Source organism: Sinohyriopsis cumingii, chromosome 2 (assembly GCF_028554795.1).
Source record: "Sinohyriopsis cumingii isolate HCF-2022 chromosome 2, ASM2855479v2, whole genome shotgun sequence".
Taxonomy (NCBI): domain Eukaryota; kingdom Metazoa; phylum Mollusca; class Bivalvia; order Unionida; family Unionidae; genus Sinohyriopsis; species Sinohyriopsis cumingii.
Genome location: NC_142962.1, coordinates 154598639 through 154616788, shown reverse-complemented (window position 1 = coordinate 154616788; position 18150 = coordinate 154598639). Strand labels below are relative to the sequence as shown.

The 18150-nt window shown below is 37.0% G+C and overlaps 1 protein-coding gene across 2 annotated transcripts in view; it reads right to left on the bottom strand.

Moving 5' to 3' along the window:
- Positions 1 to 11491: 11491 nt before the first annotated feature.
- The window catches only part of LOC149806143 (chitinase-3-like protein 1), an 80969-nt gene continuing 74310 nt past the window's right edge, over positions 11492 to 18150 (bottom strand). For both annotated transcript variants that reach the window (XM_089951042.1, XM_089951043.1), the window contains exons 11-12: positions 16751 to 17182; positions 11492 to 12045 (exon numbers count right to left, since the gene is read on the bottom strand). In XM_089951042.1, coding sequence (XP_089807168.1) covers positions 11849 to 12045; positions 16751 to 17182 — 629 coding nt within the window. In that variant the 3' untranslated portion in view covers positions 11492 to 11848. The remainder of the gene's footprint in view (positions 12046 to 16750; positions 17183 to 18150) is intronic.

Sequence of the window (18150 nt, the reverse complement as noted above, 5' to 3'; positions counted from 1 at the left end):
ACTTTTTTTTGAAAAGGGAAACATAAATGCATGCATCCAGCAAACCTACAAAACACATACTATCACAAAAGCGACGTTAGTATGTGTTTTTTGAGAAGGAAAAGGGGTTTTGTTTTGAAAACAAATATACAAAACCAAAGACATAGATACACATTTTTAGCGAATTGATTAGAATATCTTTATTGGAAATATTGTGGCTCTTAAAAGGGCCGTTGTTTACTCTAGAGTACCTAGTGCCCACACCTCCCTGGTCTAGTGCCACATACAACTTTGGCTTCATCGATCTGCACCACATGTAATGGTAGAGATGGGGAGTCCTGAGGGAGCCTGGCTGGCGTCAGAACACTAATCATCCGTTTGAAATATTCTTAAGGTTTTCCTCATTGGCGTTTGTGTTTCCTGCAGTTTCCATTCTTATCGCTGCTACTGCAACTCCAAGTCCCATTTTTCAATCTGTGGGACCATCATGCTTCTTTAATTTCCTCTGTTATTAACGTCTTGTATGACATAATGATATTGTGTGACTGGTTATTGCCTACAGTGCAGGTATCGTAATTAATCACATACGAGGAAACATGAGCTGCATGTCCATTTGTGTTTATGCGTGCAATGTATGCTTTTTCAATAATCGTGTGGAAAGTAAACAACCACCTGACCGCGCCCACACACAAACTCGTACTGATACATTATGTGTCACCTTAAGACGCTAGGTGGGGATTAACACCCCAGTCAAGAGGTTAACACGATTCTGTACTTACATTCTCATCGGGGTACTTGTTTGGTAGACGAATGAGAGTTGATTAACACATTTGTATTTAGGTGTATGAGCAAGAGAGGGAGTGAATGGACTCGTATTGAAGACTCAGTCTCTTATCGGAACGTTACCTGACCAAACTAAACCCAGTGCTCTAATACGGGTTTTCCTAATAACAATTCAGTATAAGCTAAAATCATAATTTGAGTCGTGCGTATTTTGGTTAATAATTTTCCCGACTGACGGACGCACCTCTTTATATGCCTCTGTATATGCCTAATGCACGGGCGTGAAGGAAAACATACCTCACACAACTTACAATGTACACCACACACAAGACCTAAATATAGAAAGAAAATGTCGCTCCGACCTAAACGAAACTATCTCCCTGCTGTTACAAACAAACTTACTATACTGCAGCATAATACAAGGACAACATACTACATACTCAAGCATATAATACTCTATTCTATTCTTCAAAAATACAAAACTATGCATACACTCAAACTACAAAACAAAAACTTTTACAAAAGCAAGAGTGGTGTTTTTGAAAAGCACTACTATACGCATACATACAAGCACACATTAAAGAACGGAAAGGACCTTTTACCAAGAAGGACAAAGACGTAGACACACCAACACATATATAAAACACACACACAAAACTTGTATGCAGATTGATTAGTTTGTTTTAAGAGATCTCGGTAGCTCTGAAAATGAATCACATCTCTCAGACTGCTTATTTCTAGAGTATTGTCAAATTCTATACATAAGATGACGTCTTGGTCAGAGTTTCTGCAAACTGAAATTCCACGCGAACTTGTCCCGTTTTATAGGTAGATCGGAGTCCAGGGACAATGGTGAAGGTTTTCTCTTACACTCTTCCTTTTGGATACCTGGTTGCCGTTATGTTCAAAGTGTAACTGATGTCACACTTTTGTTGCAACTTCGACAAGGTGCATGAAGATTTGGGATTCTTCGATGACTCTGTTGTACTCGTTACAATTCGTTTCTCCCGGTCCCGAGAACGGCTTTGCATGTCCGACGAGCCACTGGAGTAATGACGGTGGCGGTGATAGAATGTTCAATTGTTTCTAGCTTTCTTTTTCCACTTCTAGCTTTACTTTCTAGCGTTCCTTATTTCTTTTGTACGTCTATGAGGGAGGGGTCCACATTATCCTTTTGACCAAAACGTTTATTTCTTCTCGACGGTAAGGAAAGGTCTCAAAAATGAGCCGGGTGACATAGTAGTGTCAATAGAAGCCGACGAAGTTTTTAAACACGACACGTGCATCCTCTTTCTCCTCTTTCTCCTCTTGCATCAGTGTGACTTCGTCTGTCTTGGTCACTGAGGATGGTTGACTTTTATCTGTTTCGTCTAAATTTTTCTGGTGAAATCTGTAGACATTGCCAGACGTAGCCTTGCCGTTGCGGTGTTTCCTTTTCTGTTAAATCAGAGATTAACGCTTGTAATTATTTGATGTAAGTGTGCGATTTCAGTTACATTAAGATTCAGAGGTCAATGCAGTCTCCGTTGTTCGTACCAACAATCAAACTTCCATCTATCAGTCGTAGGGAGCTAAAACCATCCACGAGACTGCAAAGTGCAAGTAGGAGGCCTTTACAGGAAATGAGTCAGTTTTTATCTTCTCATGATGCTTCTTAAAAGGAGTCCATCAATCGATCCTAACAATGGAACAGACACTTTTAGCAATGGTCTTATCAGCATTGGCAGAAATCAGCCGCGTTGCACTAACATCTTTTACATGTGATTGATGGGTATTTTCCTTTTTACTAGCTGGCATGGAATGTTCCGATGTTTTCGCAAGGGCTTTCTGTTTTGGATGGAAACATGTGTCATTCCTTTTAGGACATTCAATCAAGATTCACATGGTCTCGGTGGTTTCTTTAAGGGCTGTTTGAATGAATTGTTTTCGCACTGGTGGATTTGATTTCATCAATCTGGACAACACATCCCCCTTTGCGGCTAAACGAGGTGAGTGGTGGTGTGCACATTGAAGGTGGGGTAGATTTGGTGACATCTTTTTCATTCAAGAGTAAATAAGAGGGAAGCGATCCTAGCTCTTATACTGTAACTCGTCTCCACTGATGTACGGTACTTCGTAGCAGCACAATGACGGGCACCACACGACGTTCAGATGTTTTCAACAAATTAAATCGTGAATGTTATTGTGTGGATAAATCCAGTAAACTTTGTAACACCCCCGTTCTCTCTTGGACTTTGGTCTTGGGTGATGTTACTTTCTTAGCGGCAGCCGTTGTAGCTACAGAAGAAGAGGTTGTTGACTCCCAATTTTTGACGATCTACCTTTCGTCAATGACTTTTTTAGGTCACAGATAGAGGATGATGATGTAGTCAAAGCTGTGATGTTTAAAAGTCTGAGATTAAGATGGACAACACAAGAGATTTTATACTTTTCAAACACGTTTAATGTGTGTTGAAAGTCACAACCAAACTCTAAATACAAAAACACACATTGCCCAACTAGTTAAGTACATCGACAAAACACAAATCGAAAAGACCAAAACTGGATATAAGCAAGTCAATAACCAACATTGTCGATTAAAGTGTGTCCCATTATTTCTAGGGACACTATCTAAAGTTAAGTCTGTGCATCAGTGGCAATCTCTAATATTTCTCCAACAATGGTCTTTCATTTGTGTCGATGTGGACTATGGTACTGTCCTGAACTTAGTTTTCATATGTGTCGGATTCGGTTTAGATACACGATTTGAATGATTTATTTCCGTAGGCCGACTGATGGTCAGGTGGTATTTGTAATGGTACAATTCGACTCAAAGGTATAGTCAATAAACTCAAGGAATCTTTCAACTCTACTTGTCCCACTACAATATAGATGATCTTGACTCTGTTTATGGTGAATTGGAACAGTCGGGGCCTTGTTCAAGATAGTAGTTCAAAAGTAATTGTCCATCATATCCCGAGAAATTATGAGCGATCACGTGGCATAGCGATTTTAGTCTCCGTAACACTGAATGTTATCCTCGCTCCAAGTGCAGTCAATAGGATTTAAGATTCATTTAGCAAAATCGGAAAGAGGGTTGTGAATGTTAAGCTCTCGCATGGGCTCCAAATAAAAATGATGAAACCCTTATGTGTCATTTTGTTATGGTCGCATCTTCCTCCTGTTCAGGGCTGCATTTTTTAATGTAGCATAGATATTCAAAGGCGACGATTTGGTCACATAAATCTTATCGTTTCATTCCTAGACAAACGTGTGCCTTGGAAATAATGGAGCGCAAGAGATATCCACAACTAGAGCAATACCTGACAAGCACATTTATGATGTTGATTTTGTGTCATCAGGTGTTGCTTATAGTACGTAGGGCTACCAAAGGTAGAGTTTCAAGCAGAGCAATGAATTTGTTCATGTTCTTCGGGATTGTATGGTTTAGAGGCTAATCAGCCCCGGAATCTCTTAACAATAAATATGTTGCTCCAGATTAGTAAATCCTTGGTCACATATGCATTCTGCATCCCTCGAACTTTCGGGAGCTACTGGCTGACTTTCGTTTGATGAAGACTATCTTCGTTGAAAGTCTTGATTCAAGCTGATGTCTTCCTCAAAATCTCTCGCATGAATTTGAGCAAGTACTTCATCACGTGTGCGAGGAGATATGTCCCCTCGTTGCCTCTTATTATCTCCTCTTTCTCACTGAAATGGTGTGGACGTTTCATCTTGATTGCTAAATTTTATTTGGCTCAGTTGTACACGCCATTGACTAGTGTCTTAATTATTCATTCAGCTCTGAAACAGCCAACATGGAAGTCAACACATCTTACCCTTCTAGTCATAGCTTTGAGGATCATAAGGAAGTATACATTAGAGAAGACGATGGACTACTTTCAAAGGCAAAAAAAGATACTTGTTATATTTGTCAGGAGAAAGAACATTGGGCTCCAGAACTCCCATATTGTAAAAGCAGGACAGTAGGAATGGGAGACAAAGGTCAACATTACATTTGTCATTGGATGAAGAAGAAAGGACATTGGTCTTCAGATTACCTTAGGAAAAAGATCACAAAAAAGAAACAAGAAGATAAAGAGGAATGTCCTTCGAAAATGTATAATTCATTCCCGTCAAAAAAGACGAGAAAAAAGTAAAAGCGAGGAAACAACCGTGCCGGTGAAGAAATTCAAAACAAGAAACAGAGAATGAAGGAAGAACTTAGACCTTTGTGCTGTGTTGTGAAATGTTCATTGTGATTTTTTTTATAAAAAAAAGAGAATATGCCAAAAGAAAACGTAGTACCGCTGGAACTCATCTGGAATTTGCTGGTGATGAGTGGTCACTGTGATCAGGTTTTTGTTCCTAAGTCATATCAACACAAAATTCTTAGGTTACCGTATGAAAATGCTTTGAATGGTCATTTGGGAATCACAATATTATTTTACAAACTCTTAAACCACCTGCATTGACCGAAAATTAAAAGTGATGTTTCCAAATTCTGAAGATCTTGTCACTTATCAAGATGTAGGAAACTCCAATCAAAAGATACTTAAAGCTCATCTGCAACCTATTGCTGCATGTAAAGAATCTTTTCATAAGATAATGGTTGACGGCGTCGGTTCTTATCTAAGACCAATTCAGGCACCTAATACGTGTTCAACGTAAAGTATATGTCTACAAAATGTTCACAGGTCATACGTGTTGAACGTAATGTGTATGTCCACAAAATGTCCACAGATCATTCCCTGGAGGAATATCAAAACTAAAACCATTGTAAAAGATTTAGCAAACTTTCAATTCTGTCTAATATGATCGAGGGTCAAATTTTATGTTTGGATGCGTTTAGCAAGGAATACATGAATCAGGCATACAACAGTTTAAGTCTTTGCCCATCACCCTGAACGTCCAATGGCTTTGAAAAGATTTCATCAAAACTTTTGAAGGTTATGATTCGGCCGTTTTGCTTGGATGTAGGCAACGATTAGGATTAGGTTGTTTATTTGTTGTTATTTGCTGGTAGCGAATCTGTTCAAGAGTCTACAGGTTTTAGTCCTTTTGAGTTAGATTTTGGTCCTACTGTCCGTGGACCATTACAGTTATTAAAAGAGAAACTTCTTTCAATCGAAAATACAGAACTTAATCTTTTTAATCACGTTTCAGATTTCAAATAAAAATTGTCAAAAGCTTGTAAAGTAGCAAGAACTTGTATAAAATCTATTCAATCAAGAATTAAATTAAGATAAGACAGAAATACAAAGAGGACTTTCCAGACTGATGAAGTACAGTACGAATGCTGTTGTCTATAACTTATAATCCACTGAGGCTTAAAAGTACGGTCCTTACGCAATTGAAAAAGTAAATGACTTTTATTACACTATTAACACTCCTGGGCGTTGAAAACAAAAACGGTGGAGATTTAAATGATGGCGTGAAATTAATTAGACTGTTGAGACTTTGGTATTACCAGTCTTCGTAATTTTGACTTATTAACTAATCTGGAGAATAAACTTTCACATATTCTGCCCCAGGAGAGAAATGGATTAAAACAAATATTTTTTGCATATGAGCACTTGTTTCCAGAGACACCAACATCAACAAATAAAATCTATCATGACGCTGAAATTGTAGATTCTACACATTTGATACAACATCCTTATATGAATGATCAGCTCAATTAAGACAGTTTTGAAAAAAAAAAACATGCTCGTTATTTGTTGGAGAATGATTTAATAGAACTAAGTTAAAGTAACCAGTGTGTGATGTAACTCTGCAACTGATAGCTTATGTCACTATGGAGGAAATGAAAAGAAGTAACAGCAACACAAAAAACGATTAAAATTCTGACCCTGGACTAAATATACTATTGCATTTAATTCTTTTGTCGTTTTTTTTTTTTGCTCAGGTTGATTCGCAGGTGCGGGTAAATTTCATGTTTTTGTTGTTTTAACTCTATAGTTACATTTTCGGACGTTCAAAGTCACATCGCGTAAGAATATTCTGCCAACCTATAATCGGTTTGTTTCAGCATTGAATGCATTACAGAACCTTAACACTAGATGATTTCCCTGAACGGAAATTCTGAGCCATGTTGATTTTCTTCAATTAGCAGGTTGTGGATAAAGAACGATTTATGAAGTAAGTGTTTACATAGCTAAAGAAATCTGTAAATCGGAAAAGGAAACAAGCTGTTACTGAAACACTCTACCTGTGATTGTTCCCATTTTAAGTCTTCTCGAGTCAATCCAAATCATTGGAAAGGACTAACTAATTTAACATTCTAGGCTAAAATGTCTCAGCATATATCTTTAGAAAAGCGATTTTCATCTTCAAATTTAAAACACAAATATTTATAAAACGAGTGCAGTATCTTTGGCGGCTTGCTCGATTGCTGTCAGAGAGAGAGAGAGAGAGAGAGAGAGAGAGAAGTAAAGAATGTTATCTTGACAAAATTCATTGATTTTATAATTCATATCGTGGTATCCAATTTTTGCATGCAAAACAGAGCTTCATTGTTGTCAGAGAAAATTGTCTGCTCTATAGGAGTATTTTACATTCGGTGTAGGATACAAAATACCATGTAATAAGCCAGGCTATATATATAGGTACCGAACAGTTCTCGACTAGCAAAATATTTAGTTTCTTTTCTCATTCAAGGAGAAATGTTTCACCTGATAACTTGGCTATTTTGGAAGCATTCCCTAACAGAAATAAAAGATGATTGCCGTTTCTCAGTGAGAAAAGGACTTAATAAAAACGTTTTGTGTTTAATTTAAAGGTAGAGGCATATTGATATGTCAGCTTGATATCTTGACATACAAAATAGAACTGGGCATCCTGATTTATTTGATGCAAAATCGTAAGGAAGAATGTTTAAATATATCAACTCTGTTGTCTTTAAAATCCGATTTTATCTTAAATCAGTCCGTCGCAATGAGAATAGGAAATCTGGAAGTTTCATGAGAGTATCAATCGAAAGCAATTCGCGAGTCACGAACGACAGGAAATTTTAGATAAGATTATCATTCTTTTGAGAACTCACCACATGCTTCACCCACGATCTGACGCCGCTCCTGTCTATCCTAATGAAATATCTCAGAGAAAATTTATTAATTTCCACAGTTTCTGGAAATATACCAACAATAAATGACTATATATTCCTCTGTTTATAAGAAACAAAAGGAACACGTGTCCGTTCTAAGTGAAAGGTTCAACTTTGGTATTAGTATTTAAACACGCAGCTATATTTGGAACGTATTCTGCTAAACAAGTTAGCTCATGTCATCATATAAACGTTCGCCGAACGATGATTAAACTGATCTCGTGTTGTAAGCAAAGTTCATATCAGCCAAAGATATCTAGTTTTTGGGAAGCAAAGTTCATATCTGCTAAAGATATCTAGTTTGGGGAAGCAGAGTTCAGTAATCGTTAGATGTTACAAACTGGCAGCACACATAAGAAACTATGTGTTTTAGGGTTGGCGGAAATAACGTGTTTGGCCGAGTGTGTACATGCTGCGAAGTAAAGAATAAAACTCGTGGTCTGTCAATAGAGAGATAGACGAAGCGAGTACGCGAGTGAGAGAGTGATTAATGACAAAATGTAAACTAGTTAATAGAAGTTTCACCTACATCGAGGTTCCCAAAACTACTAAAATAGTTTGCTTTATTAACAAACAAATTTTCCAGTCATTTGCTTTTCATCAGGGGCGAATTTTAGGCATTAGTACCCTATTATGTTTCTTCGATAGATGATCCTCTTTTCCATGTGTTGGTCAGTTGAAGGAAAATGTCAACATTTTCAAACATTAACAATTAAGATCTTGCAGCAATGCCACGAAAACACATTAGCCATTGTTTTCCGCACTTAGTGTATAAAATAATATGCCTCCTGAAGTATTACAACTGCAAAACGCCAGCAAAGGTTGTGTCTAGTGGTTCTTGTTTAATCAAGCACTTTTTAAAGCTCCTTTGGGTTGTACGGACGTAAACAAAACGGCAGTTAAATAGGTCAAGTTCAAAGGGTAAAGTAGATCAGGACCCTTATCTAAGATAAATGTTAAATACGTAAACTCCCTTGAAGGGAAATACTATTCAGGTCAGAAATCAGTACTAACGGAAAAGGATATATGAAGGTAACGATGACTTTTCCAAATCTGAGATTCTTTGCCGGCAATCAGTTTATACTTATGACAAAAACTAAGAAGAATATTACTTTTAAAAAATTATAAAACATGGCTGCATGATTTACAGTTTTTGTTATTGTTCGTTTTAATATTTTATGGGGGTGGCAGGGAAGAATACAAGATGTTTTTAATTCCTCTACTTACCGATTCCTAAAGATTTTGACGAACACATTAAATTTGTAAAAGAACTGACTGCATGGTTGCTGAAAATGTATTGTTTAGTATCATTTTTATCGCTAGAACAGAATGGAAATTTATCACTATATTATCAGTTCATTATTGCAGCTTTGTCGTGTTTGTTTCATTGAAATAGTGCGTTGAATGCAAGCTTAAACTCTTATTTCCGTAGACTCCATGTTGCAGTTATTTTCATCGATTTAATCTTCGTTTCTGTGAACATTTCTGTCTACTATGCTCTTGTTCATTAGTGTGTATGTTTCACAAAGTATTGATATCAACGGGATGTAGCAGAGCAGAAGAAGAAAAAAACTGCTCTCTTATAAAATAAAGAAGAAGAAAAAAATATTTACGAAACGAGAGATCCCAAGAACTGTAATTTATTTATAGCCAGGGTAGTTATCTGCGCCTTTGTATACATGCTCATCAAGGTTTTAATTTGTTTAAGAATAAAAAGCGGGCGACAAAAAAGCTGAAGCCAAATATGTGAGTGCGTCTCAAACTGACCTTCTTTTAATAATCGCAAGCACAAAATTGACCACTGTGCTATTATCTTGTCGTCTACTAGAGTCGGCCAGTCGTTATGATGGCACTAACAATACGATGCATATTTCTGATAGAGTCGGCAAATCGTTCTGATGGAACGACCACTAAATACTACGATGCTTATTGTGTTGTGATCTTTTCGTGCACCAGAGTCAGCTAGTCGTTATGATGGAACGAGCAAGACAATGTTTATTGTGTTGTAATCGTTTCGTCTACGAGAGTCAGCGAATCGTTATCATGGGACGAACAATACGATGCTTAATATGTTGTCAAATTCTCGTATACTACAGTCAGTGAGTCCTTATGAAGGGGCGAGCAATACGATGCTTGTTGTATTGTAATCTTTTCGTCTACACGAGTCGGCTAATTGTTATGCGACGGGAAATCCAATGCTAACAGTGTTGCAATCTTTTCGTATACTAGAGTCAGCAAGTCGTTATGATGTACTTGGTCGGTTATGAATTGAACAGAGGAACTTTTCCATGCTGAATAGTTTTGACCTCAGTGTACCATTCACTTCATTCTCATAGACAAAGTTTATTGGTGAAATATCATCAAGCATTCCGACGTCTCCAAATGAACATTTGGTACTGACATCAACCTAGGTACAGTATAAAACTGTCATCAGTTGCTGGGCGATTATTAGCATCATTCCTCCTTCTCAATTTTGTCTTTACATCTGAGCACAAGGAGAGGTCCAGGAAGCGCACTTTCCCTATAGAAAGAACTAACAAACTGTTGCAGGAGCCTTTTCCTTATCGCTTAGCTCATTGTTTGTTTCCAGATTAACGGACTTACCAATTCAAATACATGTAATTACATACGAATAAATATATTATAATTCATCTTCATCTCAATAATTACCCAAATACAATAACTGCGGTGCTAAAAGCTTTCAAAACAATCTAATTCAATTAGGTTGGAATGAAAACGTGCAAGTCCCGATTATGATCACATCATAAACATGCCATTGTGACGTCAGAGGGGAAATATATTAAATTCAGTTATTTTGTGGGTAACTATCTAGAGTCAATATGGCGGGGTTTTGTGACAACCGAACGTCGGGCTCTTTTTCGAACCAGATTTTAGAACCCCAGTGGACTCTATAGTTCACAGTCCGTTTGAAGGCGATAACTATCACGTTATTTCTTCGCCTTTCATTTGCGATCGCTTGTTGAGCACGTGAAGGTGAGGACAAAAACAATATCAGTGTTTGTGCTTGTATTAAGATGCTATATTCTATTTTTCACATTACGTTTGATGTTATGAATAATTTATCTGCTGCTATTGCGTATTCTCTTCATGCATTTTACCATCATTATCTCTGTATTAAATAATTATTTGTGTTGTGATAATTCATAGAAACTATTGACTAAGTCAGTTCTATGTTTGCCATTAGCCTCTCATCTTTTAGTATTGGCAAGACCAGCGTATATGTGCTTAGAATATTTTATGATATCAGTTTGGAGAAAGTACACGCGGAACATCCCCGGTTCTTTCGGTCAATTTACTAAAACATTCAGAGATGTTCAGATTATGATTACTGTGTGAATCTCACCTGAAGATGTTTCCAACAGTCGGACACAGGACTATTTCTGTCACGTACAGTTATTCTTAATCATACAAAGTTTCATAGATAGTTCGGTTTTAGCTGACATTGTTGTCGTTCATTTTTATGAAGTCTTCTGAAAGTTGACATATTCTTAATACATGACAGTTGTGATCATAACATTGTGATGGTTAATTTAAAATAAAATTGTCAGATGGAGAACAACGGTATACTGTATTCTTTAGATGCAATGTCGACAACATGGAGAGAAAAGATGAGGAAAAAATGTCTTGATGTTATACTCTCTTTTAATTCTCAAAGAATACAATTAGTGTGCAATTCGAATCCACAACATTCACTACAGAATTATATTAACTGCATTAGGCACTTTGTATCTACATTTTATATCTACAGTTTAAAATCAGAGTTCCTTTTAAAATCTGTTAGAAATCACCGGATAGGCTAAATGACTAAGTTTGATTTAAAGGAAAAATATTAAGGCACTTATTACATGGATCTGAACTAGACTTGAAAGCCTTGCTAAAAGACAAGTAAAGTCCATTTGGTCGAGAGACTTTTTACTTATTATCAGAGAGCAACTAGTCACGTGACGTTATAGCTTACTCCTGATTGGTCGAGAAAAGGGTTTACGGTCGACATCCTGGTATGTTGTCAATGTAATCACAAATTTTGTATATGGCACTGAAGCCCGTTCCGGCAGGGCATGTGTACTCGTACACGTAGCCGTTGGAACAATCATAATATTTTCGGCAACTCGTTGGATTTGCATGGATGCCATCAGATTTACCGGTGCAAAAGTTAACGGTGCCTCCCGCCGATGGCGCTGTAATGAAAAATGAATGTTGTCGTCTATATATTTAAGCTTTATAAATTAAAATTAACAGCCTTCCTTACGGTACATGAAAATATTTCCTTTATTCTGTCTTTGTCCATAGCCACCTACTTAATATCTGAGCTTTTATAATCTTTTAGTTATGGAAAATTGGAAGAAACACTAGTTTTCCTCTTGTGTATCACATACTCGTCTCCTTTTAGAGAAAAGCTTCGTTTTGGGGATTACATTTACTACTAAACATCCAGAAGAAACTAAATGGCGAATACATTTTTTGTTCAATGAACTAATTACGAGTTCCTGTTGATTGTTATGTTTATAGGAATGTGCCATTAAGACTATTAGACATTATGACTATCACGCTTATCTACGAGATGAGTAAACTGTTAGCTAGGACAAGACTTTATTGGCTCAAACACTATTTCCTACTTATACGTGTATACGCGTGATACTGCATGCACTGAGACTCTACCACAAATGAAAATTAAAAACTTATGACCCTTCTAACATGCAAAGGACTTTCTGGCCGAATATTTTCTCCAGAGATCCAATAAAGGAAAACAATTAATTATTACTCAGCTTACCTCTACAAAGCTTTTACTGTTCTCAGCAGCCATTGTAAAGATTAAGTATTATGTAGAAAATAATTCAGATTATTATAATATTGACAACGAAATATTGGCCTCTTTCCATGTAAAGTTTACATGGTCGAGAGCCCAGAGCCCCCGTAGCTAAAGGGGCCCCGTACATGATTGTTTGATTTCCCAGGCGGGGCCCCTGAGGCTCAAGGTGCCCGTTTATTATTGTCTGATTTCACAGTTAACAGACCGCGCTGTGCAAAATAGTTTGAGTAATTTTTCAAGATGTATCCCCCTCACCAAAGTTTGTAGTTTAAGAAAAGATAGGTTGTGTATGGCATACCACAAACACAGGGGTCCCTCATTTTTAAAGTAAAACGCTATGAAAGCCAATAAAAGATGAAATGCAGTGCTTGAACAAAATGAACATCAAAATGCAAAATTTACCTAAGTGATAAAAGCATTAAATACGAGCAATAATTACCTACACTTGCGAGAAGGACGCGATGTCCATATAGATGCATCTCCTCACAAAGTGTAATGATTCTAAATACAGAACATAAAACATGTAATCATGAGCTAAACACTAAATACTAGCCTGCACCGTGTGAAATGTAGGTCACAGTGGCATATTTTTGGAGTTGTGATGTGTATAATCTAGTATAATGATTCTAACATCAGATTTATAACACAATGCACGATCCAAATCAGAGAAGCACAAAGTATGGGACTCGGTGACCTACACTTATGATGATGGTGTAGTACTTCAAACGATGCATCATCTCAACAAATTTCTTGATTGCAGATGTAACAGTATGTCTACAGTGTGCAAGACGACTGTGTGGTTATGAGCTAGACATAAACTTTATCTAAGCCAGCAGAATAGATGTAATTACCGTATTTTACTAGTATATAATCATCCAGTTTAATCATTCTAGCATCAATTGTTTAAACACAAAACTAAATCCAGGTCAAAAACCACGAAATGTGGGTCACAGTGGCGTACTCTCATAATGTACTTGCTGTACACATCAAAATGCATCCACCCATGAAGTTTAATGACTCCAAGCATAACAGTATTTATACAGGATTCACAAAATGTATGTGGTCATGAACTAAAAGCAAACTCTAACATCAGTCAGTAAACGGTGAAATTTAAGTCACAGTGACCGTCTTCTGCTGTACGTCCATGGTACACACTAAGATGCATACTACTGTGTAGCTGATGATTCTGGCATAAGCATAAGAGAGAAATAAACTGAAAACACATGACTTAACTGTAGACAGTTAAAACTGAAATATAGGTCAGAGTGACCTATTTGGTGATGAAGTTGTAGAACTTGTCAAAACGCAGCTCATCGAGTTGCATGGTTTGACGTATAACATTAATAACATTATGTATACTGGATATGAAAAGCCTTTTGTAGTGGCGAGCTTATGAGATAAATGAGGCATTTGCTTAAGAAGGAGCCGGCCAGTCTTTCAAAGGTAGCGCCTAATGTGGACTCAATATAGAAACGGGAAATGGAAAAGAATTAGGCCTCGTTCTGCCTCATAGAGAACTGTTAGAGAATAATTTAAAAAGATGACTTAATCGTTGTTCTGGAGGAATATTGGTTTGGGAAACAGAAGAAAGCGAAAGACCAAGGCCATTGGTGGAGAACTCGTGTGGTTTTGTGCCCCATGTATACGAAAAGGATAGCACTGACAATGATAAAGGTGGAGTGGAATTCAAAACCTCGTGCCTTCTGACTAGAACTCCATCTTCAAATAGTTCTGCACAAAGGTCACATCAGTTTTGGCAACGGGCAGTGGACATAGGCCATGTGGATTTTTTAAAAAAAATCATTGTTGATAATAATAGTATTTCTTGGACAGATTTGGTACACACGTAGCATGTTCTCTGAATTATGAAATTTCACGTACTATTTATAATCTAAGACTTAGTTATATGCATGCACTTCCGGCACGACGAAACTAATGCAGTATGTTTTTCTGGTGACAATGAAAATATGTCTGACAAAAGCAGGTATCTCCCAAGTAATCTGTAAAACGAGAATATTCAAACTAGGCTGGCTACATCCTGGGAAATGGGTTGCTTTAGGGCCTCATGTGCAAAATCACAAAGCATCAAGAAACTAAAGATAACGTTTCATAGCTGATTATTGTGAACATCTAGAAAAAAAAATAGTGTTATTTGTAGCTACTAGAAGGATAGACAATTGTGCATTGTTTTGTTTTTACGTGCCTCTTGGTCTAGAAATATATATTTCAGAGTTTTTCATGAAAATGGCAGATATGAAAATTACTACACCGCTTTACTGGGGCATTCATACATGACATGATATTAAATTGATGAACGTGGGTCTTTTCAAAGTTGCGTTTAGAGGCACTTCTGATACTATCATTTAAATGCGTTTTCCAAGGTGTATCATTTCAAGCAGCTATAATTTGATTTACGTACTGCACAGCATACATTTTCTCTCATTTTTAAATAAAAAATATTAACAATATTTTATATGATCATAAAGTGCGGCACCTGTGCTATCACGAGTTGCCTCCCTTACACCTCTATCGTACCTTTACACTTCTATTGCACATTTCATGTGGATTTTCTAGATAATATAATTAATGGTTGTTTCTTCTGGTGCAAATTCTCTGAAACTAATCATATTTACTTAGAGGACTCACGATACTAATTCAATTCCCATAGTAAACCTATGCAAACACCATGATATTAAAAATTCAATAACAAATTTTTTGAGTGCTCATGATCAAATCTATATGTATCAGTATAGATGAAACCTGCATGTCAGATTCTGTGTAGAGGAAAGGATATGAGCCGCGGCATTTTCTAGACATGCATGTGTCTGAAACATGTCCTTTCAATTCCGCATCAAAGAGTCAGGTGCTAATTTTAGTAATGAGTATTCCAAACTCGAGACTGTTAAAGGACTGAAATTCCATCAATAAAACAATGTCTCTAAAAAAAATTCTCACTTACAACTTGGATAAGCTCTCAAAAGATTCCTTTTCCTACAACATAACTTACATTATTAACCAATCCTGGTCAGCCTAACCCATATATGCTCTATTTTATGTTCACCCATTTCCAGGCTGGTTCCCATTTTTCCATACTATTAGTACCGTGTGTCCTAGACAATCTTGGCAATTTCTATGAGACAAAAGTATGCGTTAAATGTATCTCGGCGCAGTAATTTGCGACAAAACATATATTTTGTTTGCAGAAAATGTCTTCGCAAATGGACACCGCTATCCATTCCAGATACCTACTTTGTTTCTACGATTGGATTTACCACAGGATCGACCGAGCAATTGAGAATTAAAAAAATAGTTCGATGCATTCGAGACTTCTCGATCAATCATTTTTTCGTAAATAACGTAGGTGATACAAACGGCAAGTATTTGCATACACTGACTGTATTGTTCTATAGGACTGACTTCCAAGTTGCCGATGTAACCGCATTAAGAATCATGATAAAGAAGATTTCACAATTTCCAGTCGCATCGTAGATTAACATCATTTGGTCTCGTAAATATCCATTCCAACATACAAGCCTTGTGGGCATGTACAAAAATACAATCTGACTGACAGGTTCTTAACCAAATGAATCTGAAGTAAGAAAAACAAAAACATATACTTTGCCTACATTTACATAAGTCAACAGTTTACTGCCGTACCGGTATGTCAGTCTGCCGCATCTGCCAATCACGTGTCCTTTCTTATATGCATTTCGAGCACATCAAGCGGAAAAAACTCGGAAATTCAACATACTCGAGCCTTGGTCTGAAGCAATAAAACCACGCTTACGGACTCTATTAACAATAACGCTTTTTCAAGTTCCTTCGACATTTGAAAGCTTTCCATTTCCAATTCGTAAATTTAATGTTTTTGTGTTCTCCTGACTACTGTCAACACTTCCAGATTGTGCTAACTAATCGTAATCAACATTCCTTAAGTTTCATATAATGTTAGGAAAGGCAAACATTGTCACTATCAAAAGGTCATTTTAAAACTGCTTCAGAAAAGAGAGACAGAGAGAGAGAGAGAGAGAGAGAGAGGGAGAGCGGGGTTGGTGTTGGGTGGTGATAATTACGTTGGTTCCAGTAACTATTGGTTGTTGCAACAGAGTTCAGCCAGTCAGTCGCCCATCGTGACCAGTCCATCCAGGATGGTGTCGGTGGTGACGTCGCAACTGGGTAATTAGTGTCAAAAGCGTTAAGATTCGCACTGAATGCAGTTGTTGGCGGTTTTGTAGGAGGAGGTGTTGGTCTCTGTGTTACTGGTGGTGGTCTAACAACCTCAGCCGGTCGTTGGTTTCCAATAATGCTCGTGCCTGGTGGACATGTGACTTTGTCTGGCCAATCGCAGAAGTTGTTAGCTGAGTTCCAAGCCAAACCTTGCGCGCACTTGAACTTGAATGCTGTTCCTCCAGCACATATAAAATATTGCATACAGGAGGTGGGGTCACTATGGTAACCATTTCCTGCTTGGGAACAGGTAAAGTCCTTTGCGATCGATGGAATGTCTGAAAATAGACAAAATAGGTAATATTAAAAAGGATTTTTTTAAAACGCAAAAGAGTTTCGTAGTTGTCATGGAAATACGAGATAAATGTTGACTGTTTGCACAAATATAGCCTGTAATGTATCTATGGAAGAGGCAGCATAAGCCAAAAGTTTTCCCTGTGGATAAATAATCATTTTGTGACTTTTCACACTGACTGTGTTTCAGATATATGATGCATATGGTAAAGGTAACACACGTAAACATAATTGTAATTTTACACTTTTGCGTTTGACTACAACGAATAATATGGATGTACTAAGGCAAACGTGTTTAATATAAACGCAATAAAATACTTGAATAAAATGGAAAAAAATTATACAAAGGTGACTACGTCATTAACTAGCTAATTGATTAGCTAGGCCGTGCTGTCCAGCACTACCTGGTTGCAACGTCACCTTTACGTTTTTGCACTATTTTCGCCAATAACGTTTTTCTTTTTTGTAATTTGATGGAAATGTTCCACTGACTAATATCGGTTGCATTTGAAAGGTTCCATTATGATCGAAGGCAATCTTACCTCGGTAACCAGATAAACAATTTCATAATTTTTACATTTTTCTGTAAACAACGCCCAACACCTTCAACATATGGACTAAATGAGAACAAAGTGGACGTTTCTAATAAAGTACATTATTCGTGATAAGCCTGAAAGTAAGAGCATCATCAATGAATGAGGAAGCATGAAGCAAGGCTGTGCATACTTGAAAATCACGTACTTTTTAATCCATTAATAATTACTAAGGGGGGGGGGGCTGCTATTGGATGAATACAGATCTATCAGAAAAATTACAAAGCACAAACAACCTTTATTCCTTGCAATGCTTGCTGTTCATAAAAATATATGTAAGATTCACCATACTACATAATACTTAAAAAACGTCAAATATTTACGAAGTTAATATATTCTTATAGCTAAATATAATCACG